General features: G+C 37.7%; 1 protein-coding gene across 6 annotated transcripts in view; it reads right to left on the reverse strand.

The window, feature by feature from the left end:
* TLL1 (tolloid like 1) overlaps positions 1–17,747 on the reverse strand; it is a 141,235-nt gene that overhangs the window by 48,985 nt on the left and 74,503 nt on the right. For 5 of the 6 annotated variants that reach the window (XR_008577095.1, XM_054825420.1, XM_054825422.1 and 2 more), the window contains 3 exons: positions 10,110–10,288; positions 8,216–8,321; positions 5,271–5,395 (listed from right to left, as the gene is read on the reverse strand). Coding sequence is in view for 5 of the 6 variants with exons in the window: in XM_054825420.1 (XP_054681395.1) it covers positions 5,271–5,395; positions 8,216–8,321; positions 10,110–10,288 (410 nt within the window). In the remaining variant the exon portion in view is untranslated. Of the gene's footprint in view, positions 1–5,270; positions 5,396–8,202; positions 8,322–10,109; positions 10,289–17,747 lie in introns of those variants that run through there. The other variant, XM_054825424.1, reaches the window with a different exon arrangement.

The raw sequence follows: 17,747 nt of genomic DNA on the forward strand, positions 1-17,747 counted from the left end.
GATGTGAAGTACGTAAGCAAACAAAATGCTATCAAGTATGTGGGACATACGAGATATCAGTTCAAATGCAGCCCCGCTATTAGTAAGAGGAGAGGAGGAAGACCCTGGTGTAACTATCTCTTACTCTATTAAAATCCCTAAATTAGCCTGTTACAAAAGTAAACTAACACATCAATGAATTAAGCATAACAACTTTATATTTTTGAAAACATTTCAGAATTTTTCTCTCTTATACAGAGCGTTGGATTATTTTCTCCAGAATATTAACAACACTCCATGCTCCGCATACAGAAGTTGTATATATCCTTAAAATTACAGATTTTAAGCTGCAAAAGGTGCCATGGAACATTTTTTTTTCTAGAAATTAGACAATAAAGCAGGTTAATCCAACAATTTAACTTATATCCATATTAAATGCCTGGGAGCTCTCTATCAAATCAAAATTTTCATAAATATTTCTGAATTTAAGGGAAGCATAAGAAAAAATGCAGTTGAATAACTTCTACTAAGAATTAACACAAGTAGAATTTATAAAGTATCTTTGGGCTTTACATTTTTCTCCATACTTACCTTTTAATTTAAAATTGCTAGTTACTCAAGGGAACTGTAACAAGAACAGCTTATACCAATCAATAGTTGAATTAATTATCAATGGGATCTGAGTTCCAGGCTGGCTTCCAGAGCCACTGTAGACAGGGTGATATTTGGGCATTTCTTTCTAAAGGCACATTTCTCTGCAATGGGTCAATGGTAACTGAAAAAGTTAAAATTTGATGACTAGAGAATGTAAAGGTTTTCTCTGTAACTGGACTGTGGCAATTACAGTATTTGTGATTAGGCTTATAAAATGGTATATTATAAACACTTTGCCATGATCCATGGAGTAATGGAGTCCACTTTGGGAAAGAAATGTAGAAGTAAAATGAGTGGTAAGAGCCCCTTAGTTAAATTTCCTCAGAACTAATCTTGGTATATTTCACGTCAGAAGAAATTAATTACAACTTCAATCCTATACACCTCTGCTTTATAAAGCATTTGTACATTTTTTTTTTCCATTGTTAATCATTAACGTTGCCAATGTTTCTTCTGATGTTTTTTTCCTGCTCCTAAATGTCACGCCTTATATCAACTCTACTAGGCTGGACCACTTGCAGAAATGCCACTTCAGCTCTCCCCACACACACTCTCCAATCAAAAAAACCCCCACAATCTCCCGTCTGTTTTATAGCTTGAGAAGGTTAGACTTCTGATAAGCCTTTCTGTGGTAAAGAAAGGGAAACTATTTTTGCTTCTCCTTGTAAAGATCAGCAATGGGTGCAGTCAGCAGGTAGATTATATGCTTACACGAAGCAATTTCTACCGGTGAACTCTGCGGCAGCGTTTAATTACACGGCGTGTGTGCAACACCTCTCTGGGCTGGCCGACACACGCAGTCAGGTTCCACTAAGGATTACAGTGAAATCTGCAAGCGACAAAGCACAGATCCTCCAAGACACTTACGGAAACAACTCCCATTCCTTTGTCCATAGCCCTAGCAAATACATACGGTCATATAGGGCTAATTTAAGCTTACCCTTTTCCAAAGAGAATGAAGATCTTTAATGCTTTCTACTTAGACCCAAGTCTGTACATCTATACATATATGGCATATATAGGTGCCACAGAGTCCTAAAAATACCTGGTGCTGGTAATGTACGTGGTAAACCAAAAACTTGAATCAGTTTACTACAACTCAGTGTCTTACTGTTGACTTGATTGCCCTTTATAGTTATAAGGGAAAGATCTTAATCTAAAAATCTTAATCCTCCTTATGTAGCGAAAAAAGGCTGACTTCTGAAGGTGAACACTCTTTTCTAATATAGTAGAGATGGGAGCAAGTTAAGCCTGAGGAACAGTGAGAACAGCACAAAAAAAGAGCCCGGCTAGGTATCCTTGATCAGCTCTCTTCCACACATACTGTCACAGACCCTGGCAACTTGTAAATTTGCTGAACTTCTTCCATCCACCTTCTCTTACTCTGAAGAGCCTTCTCCTGCCAGTCTGAGCCTCCTGTCCCATCCGTTATTCAGTCCCACTCTACCCGCTTATGTCTTGTCCTCTCTTTCTGCCCAACAGTATCCTCCTCCATCATTTCCCTTTCTTATTCTCTTGCTCCTATAAAACTACCTATACATTTTTAATCAACTATAATTGCTATATAGAACTATGTGTTGAAATTTTAGTAGCTACACCAGAAGAAAACTTCTATTACTCTGTCAGAGTCTGAAAACTGTTGTAACACACCCAGCCTTGAAGTTCAAGATCTCTTCTCAAATGCCAAGACACTCAGAAAAAGTTCAAAATACGATTGGCAGAGGAAGGACCCTCAATTTAGTTGTTTGCTTTCTCCTTCTTAGTCTATCATGTAACAAAAAGAAATAAAAATACATAGAGGAACAGGCTTTGCTCCACAAAACTTGCACAGACGATCCCAGAACTGCAGGAGAGTCTGGACAAGCCACTGGTGACACTCAGCATTAAAATGTAACAGATCCCTATCAGCAATTATGTTTTCCTTTGACAAAAATCCTAAGAAAAACTGAAAAACAAACCAAAACTGCTGTTGCTAGGCTGTTGAGTCCTGACGCTTACTCAGCTGACGAAAGGCAGGTTATCAAATCTCATGTCTTGGCTTCACCAAGCTCAAAACTGTTTCTTGGTCACTAAGCCCTTTCCTGAATAATGACCCTGAATATCCTGACTAGCTAAAACAACCCGGGAGGTGCAGCTGCTTCGCTGCCGTGAGGATCAGCTGCATTCTCCAGCTGCCCTGAGCTCAGCTTCACGTTCACGGGCCCCAGACAACGCAGCAGGCTTCTTGAACCAGAAACTGCTTGCAGGAATAACTAGAGCTCCAAACGAAACATGCACGATCCCACAAAATCCTTTGTCAAAGAAGCGTGCATCTCTGGAAAATACTGATTTATGTAAGTTACTGTTTTCTGTATTTTCATTGCATTACATTTAAGACAACACAAATCAACACACGAAACAATGCAGATGTTATTAATGTTTGAAATATTCACTGATTTTTTTTTTTATCCTAAGCAGACTTCATGATTAGCATCTGTTGTCTGAAATAGGAAATACAGCACGCCTCCAAAAACAACAGTGTCAGGGATTTCGTTGCTATATACTACGGTCATCAGATGATTATTTTGATAAAAACAAAAGCTTAATGTCTGAATTTTCAGTCTATTTGCTGAAAAATCTATTAGATCGCAAGTACCATGCAACTTCCAGAGAGCTGCTTTATTTATTGGCTGTTTGTGTTATGTTACTCAGTTATTCAGCTTCTATTAAAAATATTAACTGGAAAAAAAATAGTATGTTAAGTAGTATGCTATTTAAAATTTGTAGCAAAACCTTCTGCCTTTTTCTCTCTCTCAAAACTTAGATGAGCCAGTCCATAAAATAAAGGCTAGAAAACTGTCTTTTATCTCAAAGTTTGCTGAAACAAAGCACCAGAAAAGGAGCATGATCCTGCAATCACTGTTCATTTTTACTATGTTTCTGAAGTGTGTTCACCAGTGCTGCAAAAAATAACTTACTTTTGCGGTGCACACTACTGCTGAACAACCATGGTTTTACAATACTATGAAACTAACTTTCAGCAAGACTTTCAAGACATTGAAACAAATGATAACCCAGCATTACACGGTTTCAGGAATTATATGAAAAGGACATTTTCTCTGAACAACTATTTGAATATTAGCTCAAAAAGCACATTGCATCTTTTTCAGTTGACTGAAAGTACGTGTTAGAGTATTATATACATACTAAACAGCCTAGGCTATATTTTTTTTTCTATCTTTCTTAAGTCAATGTGATCAGCTACTTTCACAGTGGTTTTGATTCTATAGACTATTTTTGTCTCCAAAATTTGTCTTTTATCAAAATATATACATATGTATTTTCTGTGTTTGTAAAATTGTTGCTCCCTCTCTACCCTTATTAGAATTAATGCTGCCAAGCATTATTCAAGTACTTTCTGTACCAAAAGGAAAGAGCAAAAAATATTCCAAAAGGAACAGTTGTTAAAGAAAATGTGTTAAAGTGGTTTCTCCTTTGGGAGGCCCAGAAACACTGTGCATGTTTCTCAGTGTATAGGAGATTATGATTCAGTGTACTTACAGCACAAAGCAAAAGCATATTCCAGCCGTACAGCGTACATCAAATGCACATCAGACACCCCAGATCTTCAGTAGATCCCACTGCTGCTGATACAAATCTGAAGCAGCTCCATCACTGCAGTCCTGATCCCTCTTTCTAGTCCTTCTGTATTGATCAGGTGGTAAAAAGTAGCCATACATCTGACTTAAAACAGTTACTGAGGCTTCATTAATTCCTGCGAGGAGCAGGAGGGCTGTAAAACCCATGTGGCGCAGAGCTGGTACGTCTAGCCTCCCACAAGGACCTTGTGCTGGCAAATCTGACTGAGAGGTGGCACTTCTGAGCTGCTGCAGTTTACACCGAAGGCGAAAACTGGTCTCAGCTATAACGAGAGCAAGGAAAGCAAAACCTTGTGCTTTGAGATTTCCGTCGCTCTGCCAGCACTTAGAGAAGAACTTGCACAAGAGAGCAACCGCAGGGTTGACTCTGGGTTACTCCAGACTTGCTACTTATGTCTCTGAGACAGACAGCAACTCTACCCCAACACTATTTTCAGATAGAACATTAATATCCATTGAAATTCTAGGATGATTCTGCATTAGACAGAAGATATAAAAATGCTAAATGTAACTGTTACAATTGTTTCTAATAAGACCTAACCAGTTCATCCATAAAAAAAGTTTACAACTTAGTTGCCCTGGCTTGTTATCTGTCAAATTTTCAAAAAAATGTAATGTGTTCAGAGGTGATTGCAATAATTTAATTTGCTCCTTCTGCACTCAAATTCAAATAAAAAAAGACTCCAGTCAATATGCAAATCAGAAGTGAAATTAAGCATCTTTTTTTTTTTCCTAGTCATTGAACAGCTAAAGAAAACAAATACTGAAATGTCATGAAACTAACTGTTGTTTCATACAGCTTATCTGTCCTTAACTGCTTTGTATTCCACAGACCTTACCTATAAGACTTTTTTATGATTCAATTCCTGAACTGCCTACGTCAGTTGCCAACATAGAAACAGACTACTGAGCAGCTGACTCAAAAAATTTATCATTCCTCTCGAACAACAAGTCAAACAGTTGCTAATATGTGGGTTTTGTTTGTTTGTGGTGCAATACCTGGACATCTATACAGCTTTCTTGCCTGTGCAATATCTCCTTTACTTAGACGAGTACGCTGGCCAATGGCAGGTCGTATACCATTATCATCACGGGAAGGGAGAATGGTATCCAGAAACATGCCCCTAAAAAAAATAAAAATAAAAATAGACCCCAAAAAACCTATCAGGTTTCTGTCATAAAACTGTCTGAGTTTTATGAATGTATAATGCTATTTTGTACAACTAGAATTTACATTTGGCATAAATAAGAGCGTAAAATGCAGAACTTTAAATACAGAAAGCACGTCCATAAAAATTCCTGATAAATTTTATGCAAAGGTATAAAAAAAGAATCTTCTTTCAGTACATCAATTAACATACCAGCTTTTTTATTTCTGTTAGACAACAGAAGGGAAATCTCTTACTACTATTAAGACTACACAGGAAAAAGGCATTGCTGTTAAGCTCTTGCTATATTGAAAAAAAAATATAAAATTATATAAAAATACATAATTTAAGCCCTATCACAAAATTCTTAATCACAAAGTTCCTACTTCTAACAAAGGTTTTAAGGGACGTTTTAAAGTCTAACTTACACGTGTAAGAGCAGGTAAAGTCAGGCGCACTTGCCAATCATCATTCTGTCAGGTGTTAGAACAGAGCTAACTCTACTCTAGCCGCTGCTGCTTTTGAAACATAAGTGCTTACCTGCCAGCCTCTCCTTGCTTTACAATAAAATACATCAGCTTACCATATGTGATTTCAATAATATTGACACTAAATGACTAGGTGTAATAGAGAAGCATGCTTGTTCCAAAAGTGCAGTTTTATTCAAAAATTTCCCAAATTTTAAATATCAGTCAAAATATTTTGGTAGTCTTAAATAAATTTGAAAAGACTAAGGTACAAAACTAAGTTCTATTATCATGTTACAGAATTTGAAAATCATTGAAATCCCATAAAATGGAAGTTAACGGATGAATACATTTCTGTATTTTCTTGTTCTTTAACTTATTTATACTCGTAGGGCTTTTATTAAAAAGTAAAACTGGTATTTTCAGGCATAATTTAGGTGCAAAAATGAATGAACAGTAAAGATCTTTGTAGTTAGGAATACTGTTTATAAATATAGATTGGTCTTCAAATTATATTAAATGAACCATTTTGAGTATTGCAGGTACATACTGCTCTCTTTACCCAGTCAGATTTCTTGTAGCATCACTAGAAATTTTGCAAAAAAAAAAAAAAAAAGAATCATGTCAGGATGTTACCCTAATCTAAACAATGAAATAAACTATTTAGAAATAAGGCACATTATTATTTCCAAAAAGTGTTTGTATCTATAAATTATAATTTTATTTTCAACTGACTTTTAGTACAACCTGAAACTGATGCTATTCATATATTGAAAAAAGTGAAAACAATCCTCTCTTAAATGCTTTAGCACTTTAATAAGGGAACAATCTGTAAGTTTTAATACAGCCTGAATATCATTACTGTGTGTTACCAGAACTTTGTGTTTTCTACTACTTATCTGGGTGAGTAAAGTCTAACAACAGCTGACAATATTCCACAACTCGCGCTTTCAAGATAAATCAGTACAAATCAATACATGACCTCAAGGGTTTGCTGTTGGGGTTTTTTTTAAACAGTAGGAAGTAACAACCTCTTGTACCTCGGGGCAGGGCATGCCTACTCACGGCACTATCAGTTTTTGCCAGCTTGGAAAGTGGTGAGATCAGGGCCCACAAATCAAATTATCTTGATGTTGACATTGCCCTAGGACTCAGGGGGGTTCCAGCTTGTTAAATTACTCTATTTTATACAGGTTCATATAATCTCTTCCTTAAGGTAAAGTATCTGTAACTGGATTAAGCGATGTGACTAATATTTACCTCATATGGCTCGTTCCTGTGAATTATGTTTATGCTGAATACATTATTTGGTAGGTTTTTTGTTGTTTAAAATAATGTCATTTATATTGGAGAGAACAAGCTTAATAAATGTGCTAAGCCTCATGAGGTTTCTGGTGGCCTTCAGTTTATTTCAGAGTCTCAGATGGTCTAGTATTTGTGCCACAACACTTTTCAAACAAGCATTTTTGTTGGTTTTGGGGTGGTTTGTTTTGGCTTGTGGGTTTTTTTTAAAGTTTTGTTGGGTTTTTTTTAATTTACATTACTCTGGTATTTCTAGAGAGTAATTAGCTAGACTGTGACTTGGTATGAAATATAATAGGAGACCAGGTGAAAGACTCCTCCTTCGCTTGTTCTCCGGAGTAGCCTTGGGGAACAGCTCGCTGTAGAGCTCCCCACAACCATGCACAGTTTCAGAGCGAGCCCCACATGAGTTACTATGGAGCTGAGAATGGATCAGCCTGCAACAGGCCAGAGCAAAACCAGCAGAAGTCTTTGCTACATAGTTTTGATGACAGTAATGATCTGTAAAAACAATAGAGAAGAGGCTGAAGCCTCTGCTATGAATGGTTGACTGTAGTCTTTAGCAAAGTCTGTGGTTTGCGTGGTAGATGTCCTAATACTATAACGTGTTCCACTCGCATAACACAGTTACTCAGACGTTACGCAAAGGAGATTTCTCTTTAAGAGAACAGATCGCGTTAAACATAAAATTTCTAACCATTTCACTCTTTTTTTTTCCTAAATTCAAATTTTTGTGGAGACAAAAAGAAAGTGAGTATTATGAAATTATGTTTCCAGATTATCTTGTCTTAAAATCTAAAGAACTGAAGGAAGATCAAAAGGCTGCTTTGAATCTGAACAGAAATAAAACATGTTTAATTACATTATTTTGACTTGAAATAAACAAGCTGTGTTTTGACTGCTGTAAGAATACTATATTGCAAGGGATATTTTAAGTGATTTTTGGAATACTTAAAAAGGCATAGTTCTTAGCATTCACAGAGAGGAATAGAATTAAAAGTCAAAAGGTATAACCTGAGACTCCAACCTTGAGAAGGTGTTCCTGGCATAGTGCATAATGCTGTCAAAGTCATATGGTTCCCCAAGGGAGTTCACCTCTCCAGGCTCCATCTTCAAGAAGTTGTATTCCTGACCTATGAATGATTGATAATTAGAGTTTCTTTAATATCGTTTTTTGTGAAGATAAAAACCAAACAGGAAAAGAAAAGCAACAAAGATCCTCACCTAATCTCTCAATGACATTCATAATTCTTAGCTATTTGGGAGTAACTGTGTGCTTTTATTAACCAAGAGAGAAGACACGTCTTCTAAAACACACATCAAATTCCTATATTTGGCATTTAGAAAGACTGTTCTCATTCACCTAAGCCACATAAAGGCCCCACACATTATGTTGCACTTCATGTAGAATCCATAAAGTCCATGGTTCTTAATTCTAGAAAAGAAATCATTTTGACAGCAAAGACCCCAGAAGAACTCTCCTCACTGTAGACTCATTAGACTGGATACCAAAGAGACTTTGCTTCAGCAAAGGCTACTCTCTGAGCCCCCATGTAATACAAGCACTACAAAGGCACATTTTCAAGAGCCAGCTGTTGCAACTTAACAAAAGCAGAAGAGGAACAAAATAATTATATTTAGTTCATAATTCCAGACCAGAAGTTCTTTGTCCTAATCTGTGTATTAAGAGATGCAAAGCAGCACTTACTCTGATTCATATTCCCACTGGTATCCTGCAAAATAACTGCAGTGGCATTAACATTATTAACCAACGTAATTTGCATAATATAACACGACCCAAATGTGTTGGTGGTCATGACTTCCTGATCCCATTTAGTGATCCTCAAAGGCTCATGCCACAAGAAGTAGTTTCAGCCAGAAACTAGAGAGACAACTGAAAGGAGATAGCAGGAGGCTGAGCACGGCACTGTGGCTGATTTTCCCCATTGCAGAAAAAGCATAGGGGAAGAGCACTTGCAGCATCTACACAAGTCCATGACGCAGAGAGAACAGAAGGAAGCTTTGGATGCACCTGCTCTTTCAGGGCTTCAGAGACTTGTGGGACTGTGTATCACCTGCCAGTTGTCTTCCAAGTCCTAGTTGACGTGGCAAAGGCTTATTGCATCTCAAACCTATTTTGTTTTAAAACATTTTCTGTAGGAACAGACAAATACTCCAAGCTATCATTGGACAATTTGTGATTTCACCCCTTCTTGAGCAGAGAATTCCTGTAAGTCAAAATCAGTATTTCACAAAGACCATGTGCATTTATGAACATTGCAAACGGAACATGCCTAGTTCCCTCCCATCTTGCCCACATGACACAAGTGTGGGCACACCAGCTAGACTGACAAAGAGATAACAGTCATGGTTTAAAGTTCTCAGGTGCTTTGTCTCAACAACACCAAGGCCATTGGCTAAAGCTGCAAGCTCTGTAGGGAAGCAGTAATTTGGAAACTGTGGGAACAGTGCCCATCTTTGTCACAGATTCAAAATCCTCAGCTTCCCTTCCAGGTCTAAACCTCTTGGCTAATAGCTAAAAAGCTATTGACATGTTTCTACTTATCATTCAGTAAAGACTACAAAAGAAAAGCCCTTTGTCATGCACAGAAACATGACTTTTAAAAGGCTTTAAGAGCAATAGCTTCCTTAACCATTTCTCTCCTTCTAGCCAATACTACTTAATGACTTGCTACTTGGCCAGATCTTTAGAAAAGATTATATTTCAGTTGCTGTACTTGTGAATCAGCTTGAAATCAGTCTAGGTCTAGCTAAGAGGAATAGCAGGCATAAACGGTCATTTCTGCTATTAAACATTCAGTTTTAAGAGAGATGAGCAGGTGAAAGAAACATCATAAACAAACAGACTTCCCACACACACACACACACCCCCCCGACAAATATTTATCAGAATATCTTACCAGGCTGGATGTTTTCTCTAATGATGGTGACATGGTCATCACGGTCTGGTCGTGTATGTTCGTGCCAAAACCCTATCACATGACCCAGTTCGTGGACAACTATACCAAATTTATCACAGTTCTTGCCAATAGATATAGCCTGAGGACCATTTCCCCTTCGACCCACATAAGAACAGCACCTGCAATTAAATCATAAACACAGATGAAATTTTTCATGCATATCTCTACAAATCATATAGGAAATTCAGTTACAATATGAGAAAATATTATATAAAACAATCAGCAGAACAATGCACTATGCAATTTCGGCAGTCTCACAAACTAGATTTAGTGCAAGAACAACTTATTATGCAGAATACCTAATAAAGAACACATACAAGATTATTTTTTTTATTCAGTGTCATCTTAATAGATGCTAGCTGTGATCAACTGAACTGTCATTTGTGGCCTTGTATCTCGGAATGACACAGGAACTTCTTTTCACCCAAAGAATCAATAAAGTTGACTGGAAATACCGTCTCACCCATGCACGTCACTGCTTACTTGCCCGTGCACGCTCAAGAGGCATGCAGAGGGAAGCGGAAAGAATAAGTAAAGGCAAGGTTTCTTCTATGCCATACTTCTGCTGTGTGTCCTGACAGCACTCACCAGACTCTTGGTCACTTAGCTCTGGTAAGTTTCCTTTATTTTGATCCGAAAAGTCACCCTACTTCATTAGTTCCATCTATAAAGGGTGCAGAAATGATGCAAGTGAAATAGTAGTCCTTTAAAAGATTCACTTAGCATGCAGCTGAAAATACAGAAGGAACATATCCTGAAGGAGATGTGGAATCCTGCGATGCCACTGTGCAATCCTCATTTTTTGTTTATCTGGCTATGGGTGATATACAGTGTCATTTGCAACAACAGTATATTAGGAGGTTGGATGCTCTAGATATGTGTGAACCATTTTTTTCCCCACTCCTGTTTTCTTGTAATAGGTACCTTAGTCCAAGAACACCATATTTTCACAAGAAAAAAACCGACACAAACAACCAAAACACCCCCTCTGCTTCGCAACTGCTCTCATGTTCCATTCCTATTCCACTGCACTTCCACGATTCCAATGTAAACTTAAAGAACAGAGATGTCCTTTTCAGCATTCATACTGCCAGTATTTATCTGAGATGTCTGCTTTTTGGCTAAAAAAAAAGTCTGCTGACTATGCTAGCAAAAGGAGAGAGAGAAAGGAGAGTAAAGCAAATCCTACCAAAATGGAAGACAATTTCAGGTTTCATAAGCTGATTCTCTATCACCTCTGAAGATCTTAAATATTTCAGGCCAGCATTACATTCCTGAATAAAAGCCTAATTTCCCATCTCTGCTCTGTAAATTCGGTAGTCTGTCAGGTGGAATGGAATTGCACTGAGCAGATCACCTCCACCCTCTCCCTCCTCCCTCTTTTTTTTTTAAAAAAATACATGTTTTGTGATGCAACATTTACATAGCAGAATATCTTTGGTCCTTGAGAAGGTCGATGCTAGTGTGGAGAATGATCCTATCCTTCATATGCCTCTGTGGCAATAAAGGAAGAGGAGCCATGGGAGCAATACCAATAGCAGATTAAATTCTACAGACATTTGCTTGTCTCTCCTTTTCAGGTTTTGTGGTGGCAAAGAGACTTTTCACTTTGATTAGTTGGCTGGTCAGTCTTGGTTGGTATTCCTCATTGAATTTTGCTAGTGTCTAATACAACTTGAATTTTAAAATATGAATATTAGCTAAGTACAGCCATGGCATTTTAGCTCACAATACCTGTTCTTAGTAAGCATATACTGGTTTTGCACTAATGGATAGATATATCAAAAAATGATAGTAATATCTTAAAATTATAAAGGCCACAGAAGTTACTTTATAGAGGAAAATACTACTACAACTGCCTAGGAGAGCTGCATCAAGAATTTTGAAACTATCTTGAAAACACTGTTGGGAAAAGTTATTGTCCACATTACAATCATTCCTTGCGATCTCAGCTGCTTCTCAAGTATTCCTGTCCTCAAAATCAGTTAACTCTTTTCTTCCTGCTTTAGATAATTCCAAGGATAGGTGTGAATCACCTTTTTTAGGTCAAAGCACTTAATTAGGCTCAGTGCTTCAGCTAGAGTTGTGCAGTATCATGTGTAACTAATTTCTTAAGGTGTCTTCCCTTGATAGCTTTCTTCAAGGCAGGTAAATTTAAAAAATGGCAATTTAGACTCCCTGCTATAATTCTGTGCCATTGTCAATGTTGCAGGTTTATGTGCTACTGTTCCACACCACAGTAAAAGAAAATAAAGAACACCTGTGTTTTGCTCTCTGTGTTTCCCTCACTCTATACAAACTGTATTAACACAAAATTACTATTTACAATATTTATGATATAGAAATATTATTGTGAACACTGATATAAATAATAGCAATGGAAAAAATACGTTAAGATGTGACCTAAATATACAGCATAGGTGATAAAAAGGAGCAACAGATAGCAGAAATAAGATGAAAATAAAAATTTAGAGCAGTTACATCATTTTATCTCATGATTCCACAGTGGATTTCACCTTTGCACCTGACACGCTGACATGGTTTTGCTTAACATATTTTTCAGACTGCATGTTTGCAGAATAAATATTATGGCTACAGGTGAATATGTAAACATAATTAAAACACTACAGATATTTTCAGTATCATTTTTACCTGAGTTTTTATCTTTCACTAGTCACTCAACTATTTGAATATGTTTCTATTGTGCAATAAGGAAATTGCCAAAGGTCATAGACTCTCTTATTCACTCATGCTCACCCTGGGGCGAAAGTGTGTGGATCCCTAAGAAGGTTTTGGGGTTTTTTGTTGGTTTTGGGGTTTTTTTGTATGTCCTACACTATGTTTACTGTCCCATCCAATTAGAGAGGGAATGCTGGAGTACACACTTTGTAGTCTGAACCAAACTCTTAATTCTCAGAAAAGTTCATTCATTTAAAGAGCCATTAAAGACCGTCTGTTCTAGTATAGAATTCCCAATTCACTGTCATAAGCAGTTGCGTTTATATACACCAAATAAAATTGTCCAACACCGTTCCTAGGTCCCAGACTTCAAGTCTTTTAGGAAATGTTGTTCCTTATCTTTGAACACTTTGAAGTAAGGACTAAGATGTGGCATTTGTCTTGGCAGTCTACAGGAAGCTGTGGTAGAAAACAAAAATCAAATCAGGTGAAGTAATCCACATTCTGTGCAAAGCATGTCACCATTTCCATAAGAGGTGAACTTAATAGGGTAGGGCTTCCTACCTATGTTAAGGTTATCATCATGGTAATTATGCTATACCAACCTTAACTTGTGCAAAGAGATAAAAGGCACTGACAATGCCTGATGGTTATTTTAAAAATAGAAAAGTATAAAATGCACGCAATCTGTGAAAATTCACATTACAGATGAATAAATATGAGTAAAATTCCACTAATTCATGCATAATTTGCATTGGAAGGGACCTCTGGAGTTCTCCAGTTCAACTTTCTGCTCAAAGCATGGTCAGATATGAAGTCAGACCAGGGTTGCTCAGGTCTTTATTCAGTTGGGCCTTGAAAACCTCCAAAGATGGAGACAGCACAGCCCCTCTGCACAACCTGCTACAATGGCTGGCTGTCCACACTGTGAAAAATTTATTCCTTATATCCAATCCAATTCTCTTTTTCTTCAGCTTATGCCTGTTGCCTTGCGTTCTCCCACCAAGCACCACCATGAAGAGCCTGGCTCGCTCTTCTTGTTGTCCTCCCTGTACAAACTGGGTGCTGCTGCTGGGTCCTCCTGAAGCCACCTCTTCTCCAATTCAGCAAACCCTGGACCCTCAGAATCTCCTCACAGGGCAAGAGCTCCAGCTCCTGAGCATCCTGGCAGCCCTGTGCTTAAGTCCTTCCAGGTTATTAATATCTTTCTTGTACTGGGGCCCGCAACTGGATGTAGGGTCTATCTGTGATCTAGCAAGTGGTGAGCAGAGCAGGATGACCCCTTCCCTTGAGCCACCAGCTGCACTTCTGTTCACACAGCCTCAGACACTGTTGGCTGCCTTTGCTGCCAGCTTCTGCCCAGCTCGCTGCCCCATGGCCTTCTCCACAGAGCCGCTCCCCAAGCCAGCAGTGCCTGGCCTATCTTGCTCTTCCTTTACAGGTGCAGGGCTTTGCATTTGCCCTCACTGAACTTCAGAAGGTTCCTGTTGGTCTGTTCCTCCAGCCTGCCTGGGTCCCTCTGGGTGGCAGCTCTACCATTGAGCCTATCATCTGGTCCCCCTCAACTTGGTGTCATCTGCAAACATGATAAGAGCATGTGCCGTCACCTCTTCATGGGTCATTGATAAAAATGTTAATAAGGACAGGTGCCAGGATGGGCCCCTGCAATACTGTACTTTCAGTCACAGTCTGAGACCAAGTCATTAACCACAACCCTCCAAAGCCCAACCCCACAACCAATTTTAACCTATCTAGTTTTCCATTCATCTATAATCCCGCAGAATACACCTTGGAGACTCAACACATTTAAACACATTTGTTTAAATCCTGGAATTTAATTTGTAATTCAAAACCTTTATGATCTGAATACAACGTGACAGCAGTGCAAGAGATTGATGAGAATAAAGTTAGGATAACCACACATAATCATGAAAAGGCAGAATAAATACTTTAATTTAAAACAATTTAAACACTTCTGCTGAGTCTTCATGTGTACCATTGTGTGGAAACTCTACAGAGGAAAAATTGCAAAGCAAAACTAAAGAACATTAATCAATATTTATAGCTTAAAGCAAATCAACAGGTTGTTAAGACTGTAGGTTGTAGACTATTTAATACAATTTCAATAGCTTTAACATGCTTATGATATTGACTTCATGTACAGTACCTTCTTCAGCTAGCAAAGACTTATTTGGTGGCTTAAAAATTTCCATAGATTTTCAGTATAATTTTTGCACAGTGATACTTTGGAGACAAATAGAGAAAAAGGAAAAAGTGAAAAAATAATAAATAATTATTCCAAATAGTACCCTCTATGGTGTCTCCAGCTCTGCTTATATTAACATTAGTCACAAGGGCAAAAGAATAAAGCAAGAGTTTAACTACAGCCTATCTCTTCCTATCCTTCTTACTTCATTTGGACCAAAAGAAGGTTTAACCTTTTAAGATTGAGCACTGTAACTTGGAAAAGGTCAGGCAATAGCTATGCAATAATAGCAGAATAAAAAAATGGCTAGATTAACACATCAAGTTATTTAGATAATTTGTTTTCATTATAAAATATGGTAAATAAATACCGAATTAACCAATTTACCAAATGCAATTAACAAAACCAAAAAGTTGATTGTTTTTCAAAACCAGAGGTTCTTAAGATCACCTCTGAAAGCTTTTAGCAGTGTTTCATAAATCAGATTTTTAGGTGTTTTCAAAAATAATTTGACATTTTACTATTATAGTCGCAAAAAACAAGAGAAGTTGGACATTATAAAATGTGCGTAGTGACTTTGGGTACCTCATCTGACACATGTGAAAGATGGTTTCTTTTTGGAAGAAAAAAATTAACTGCAATCTTTAACATAGTATCCCTCTAGGTTCTCTAATACTGAACACCTAAAACCCGACACACAGAGAATTATTTTTTTCATGCTGGCCTTCACCTAAAAACAAGCAGGCAGATGAGTATGGTAATTCCCTTACACTGGTTACTTGAGAGATTTCAAGTACTTCCCAGAAATTATAAACAAATTTATTGAGTGTTTCTTTACATGCCAAAGAAAATTATAATTAACACCAAGCCTTAAAATAACAGCAGCAGCGTGGACTCATAGAGGGTCATTTGGATTTGCTAGGTTGAGTGTCATGTCAAGCACACCAGATTCTTCCAATTAAGTTACAAGATTCTGATCACTTCAACAACTGAACTGAGTCAAAGGGTAAGGAAAATTAAATTAAAAAATAAATCTGTGAAAGAAATTTATTTGCAATATCATGGGTTTGACCCCAGGTGTGTTTGGCAAAAGGCCAAGACCTCTGTGCCCCTTAAACTGAGTCAACTGGCAGCTTTTAAAGCTCCTCATCTCTTTAATCTTTATTGCACCAGACAACAGTTGGAGACAGTAACTATTTCTGAATCTCTAATTCCATTTAATCAGTCTAGCTGATCAACGATGGTGAGCAAAGAGAAACAAATGACAAAGTGAAATGACTGGAACAATACAGTCATTCTTCTAAGTAATACAGCTACTGTCAAAAATGCTCTTGAATTAATATGAAGGAAGAGAGAATCAGGGTGGGTCAATGTTGCACTTTTTTAAAAAGCTGTGCTCTTCAGAACATGATCATATAAAAATCCTCATAGACCACAACAGCTGCTTGCCATGGCAGTGACTCTATGAAGTTGTGGATGAAAAACTTCATAAATTTATAAGCATACTATGACTGCATAACATCACAAAGCAAAAGAGAGAAGTTCACGAAATTCATTAACAAAATCTCACTCAAGAAGCAGAGGGTTTTTTCTTGATGAAAACACACCTCTTTCAACCACAAATATAACTCACTCTGTACAAAGGAGCTATTGGCTATGACCTGGCTTGATGAATTTGCTTATTGTCAGGGATCAATATAGTTGTAGTTACCAAAAGTTCTGATTCGCTTTCCTAAGAAGACTTGTTGCAATGGCAGAAGTGGCTACTGCTTCTTGCTCCATGGAGGTGACCATCCCAACATTACCAAGATCAGCCAACTGAGTCCATTCCTCAGTTAACAGCTGCCTATCCCAGTGTATTAAGATAAACCACCCCTCATTCAGTTTTATGTGGATACACTGTGTCTTAGACCTTGGCAGCTGGTCACCTGCACCTTGGTCACACCCATCCTGCAGACCACACCACAACCAGCAGAGAAGCTGAGTCAGCTGCTGTGGGCAGGAAGAGTGCCAGCCTCTAGAGTTAATCATCACCTGAGAGCATGAGTCAGCCCTAATGCCACAGATTATTTAGCACAACTCTTGAATTTCTCCTCATTCCATAAAAGTGATTGAGCACCTTTTATAACATGCAACCCTTCTTAAAGCTAAAGAATACTGCAAAACTGTACGTCGGGCAATGAATTTACCTGTTTCACCAACCTTAAGAACTTGCCTATTATTATGTCTATTTAATATACCAGCAAGTTAAAAAAACCCCAAACATTAAAACACTCAGAAACTGTTTAGTCTACAATGTTTGGGGAAGCACATGAAAGAGATTTGATTTTCCTGTATCTCCGACAGCTTTGTCAAATACCCATCCAAGAGGATACAGTAGTGATTGTAATAAGTCATCTAAAGTTTGTCATAAAAACGTACTGAAGTCTTCTAGCGGAGAACAAAAATTGCCACAAAGTCAGATCAAAGGCATGCCGAGATGCCAGAACAACATGACTAATTGTTCTTTTTTTGTCTCACTATATAAAAAGAAGCTTGATCTTGTACTCAGTCATATTTATTAAGAGCACGTGACTAGAGGCCATCCCAGTGTGCTGACCCCTTTTTTGGCTTTGCATACAGAGAAGTATACTGACTGAGTCTTCAGGCACTTCCTATCTGATAGCAAGAAACTTAAGGACAGAGAAGCAGTA

This window comes from Grus americana, chromosome 4 (genome assembly GCF_028858705.1).
Source record: "Grus americana isolate bGruAme1 chromosome 4, bGruAme1.mat, whole genome shotgun sequence".
NCBI classification, from domain to species: domain Eukaryota; kingdom Metazoa; phylum Chordata; class Aves; order Gruiformes; family Gruidae; genus Grus; species Grus americana.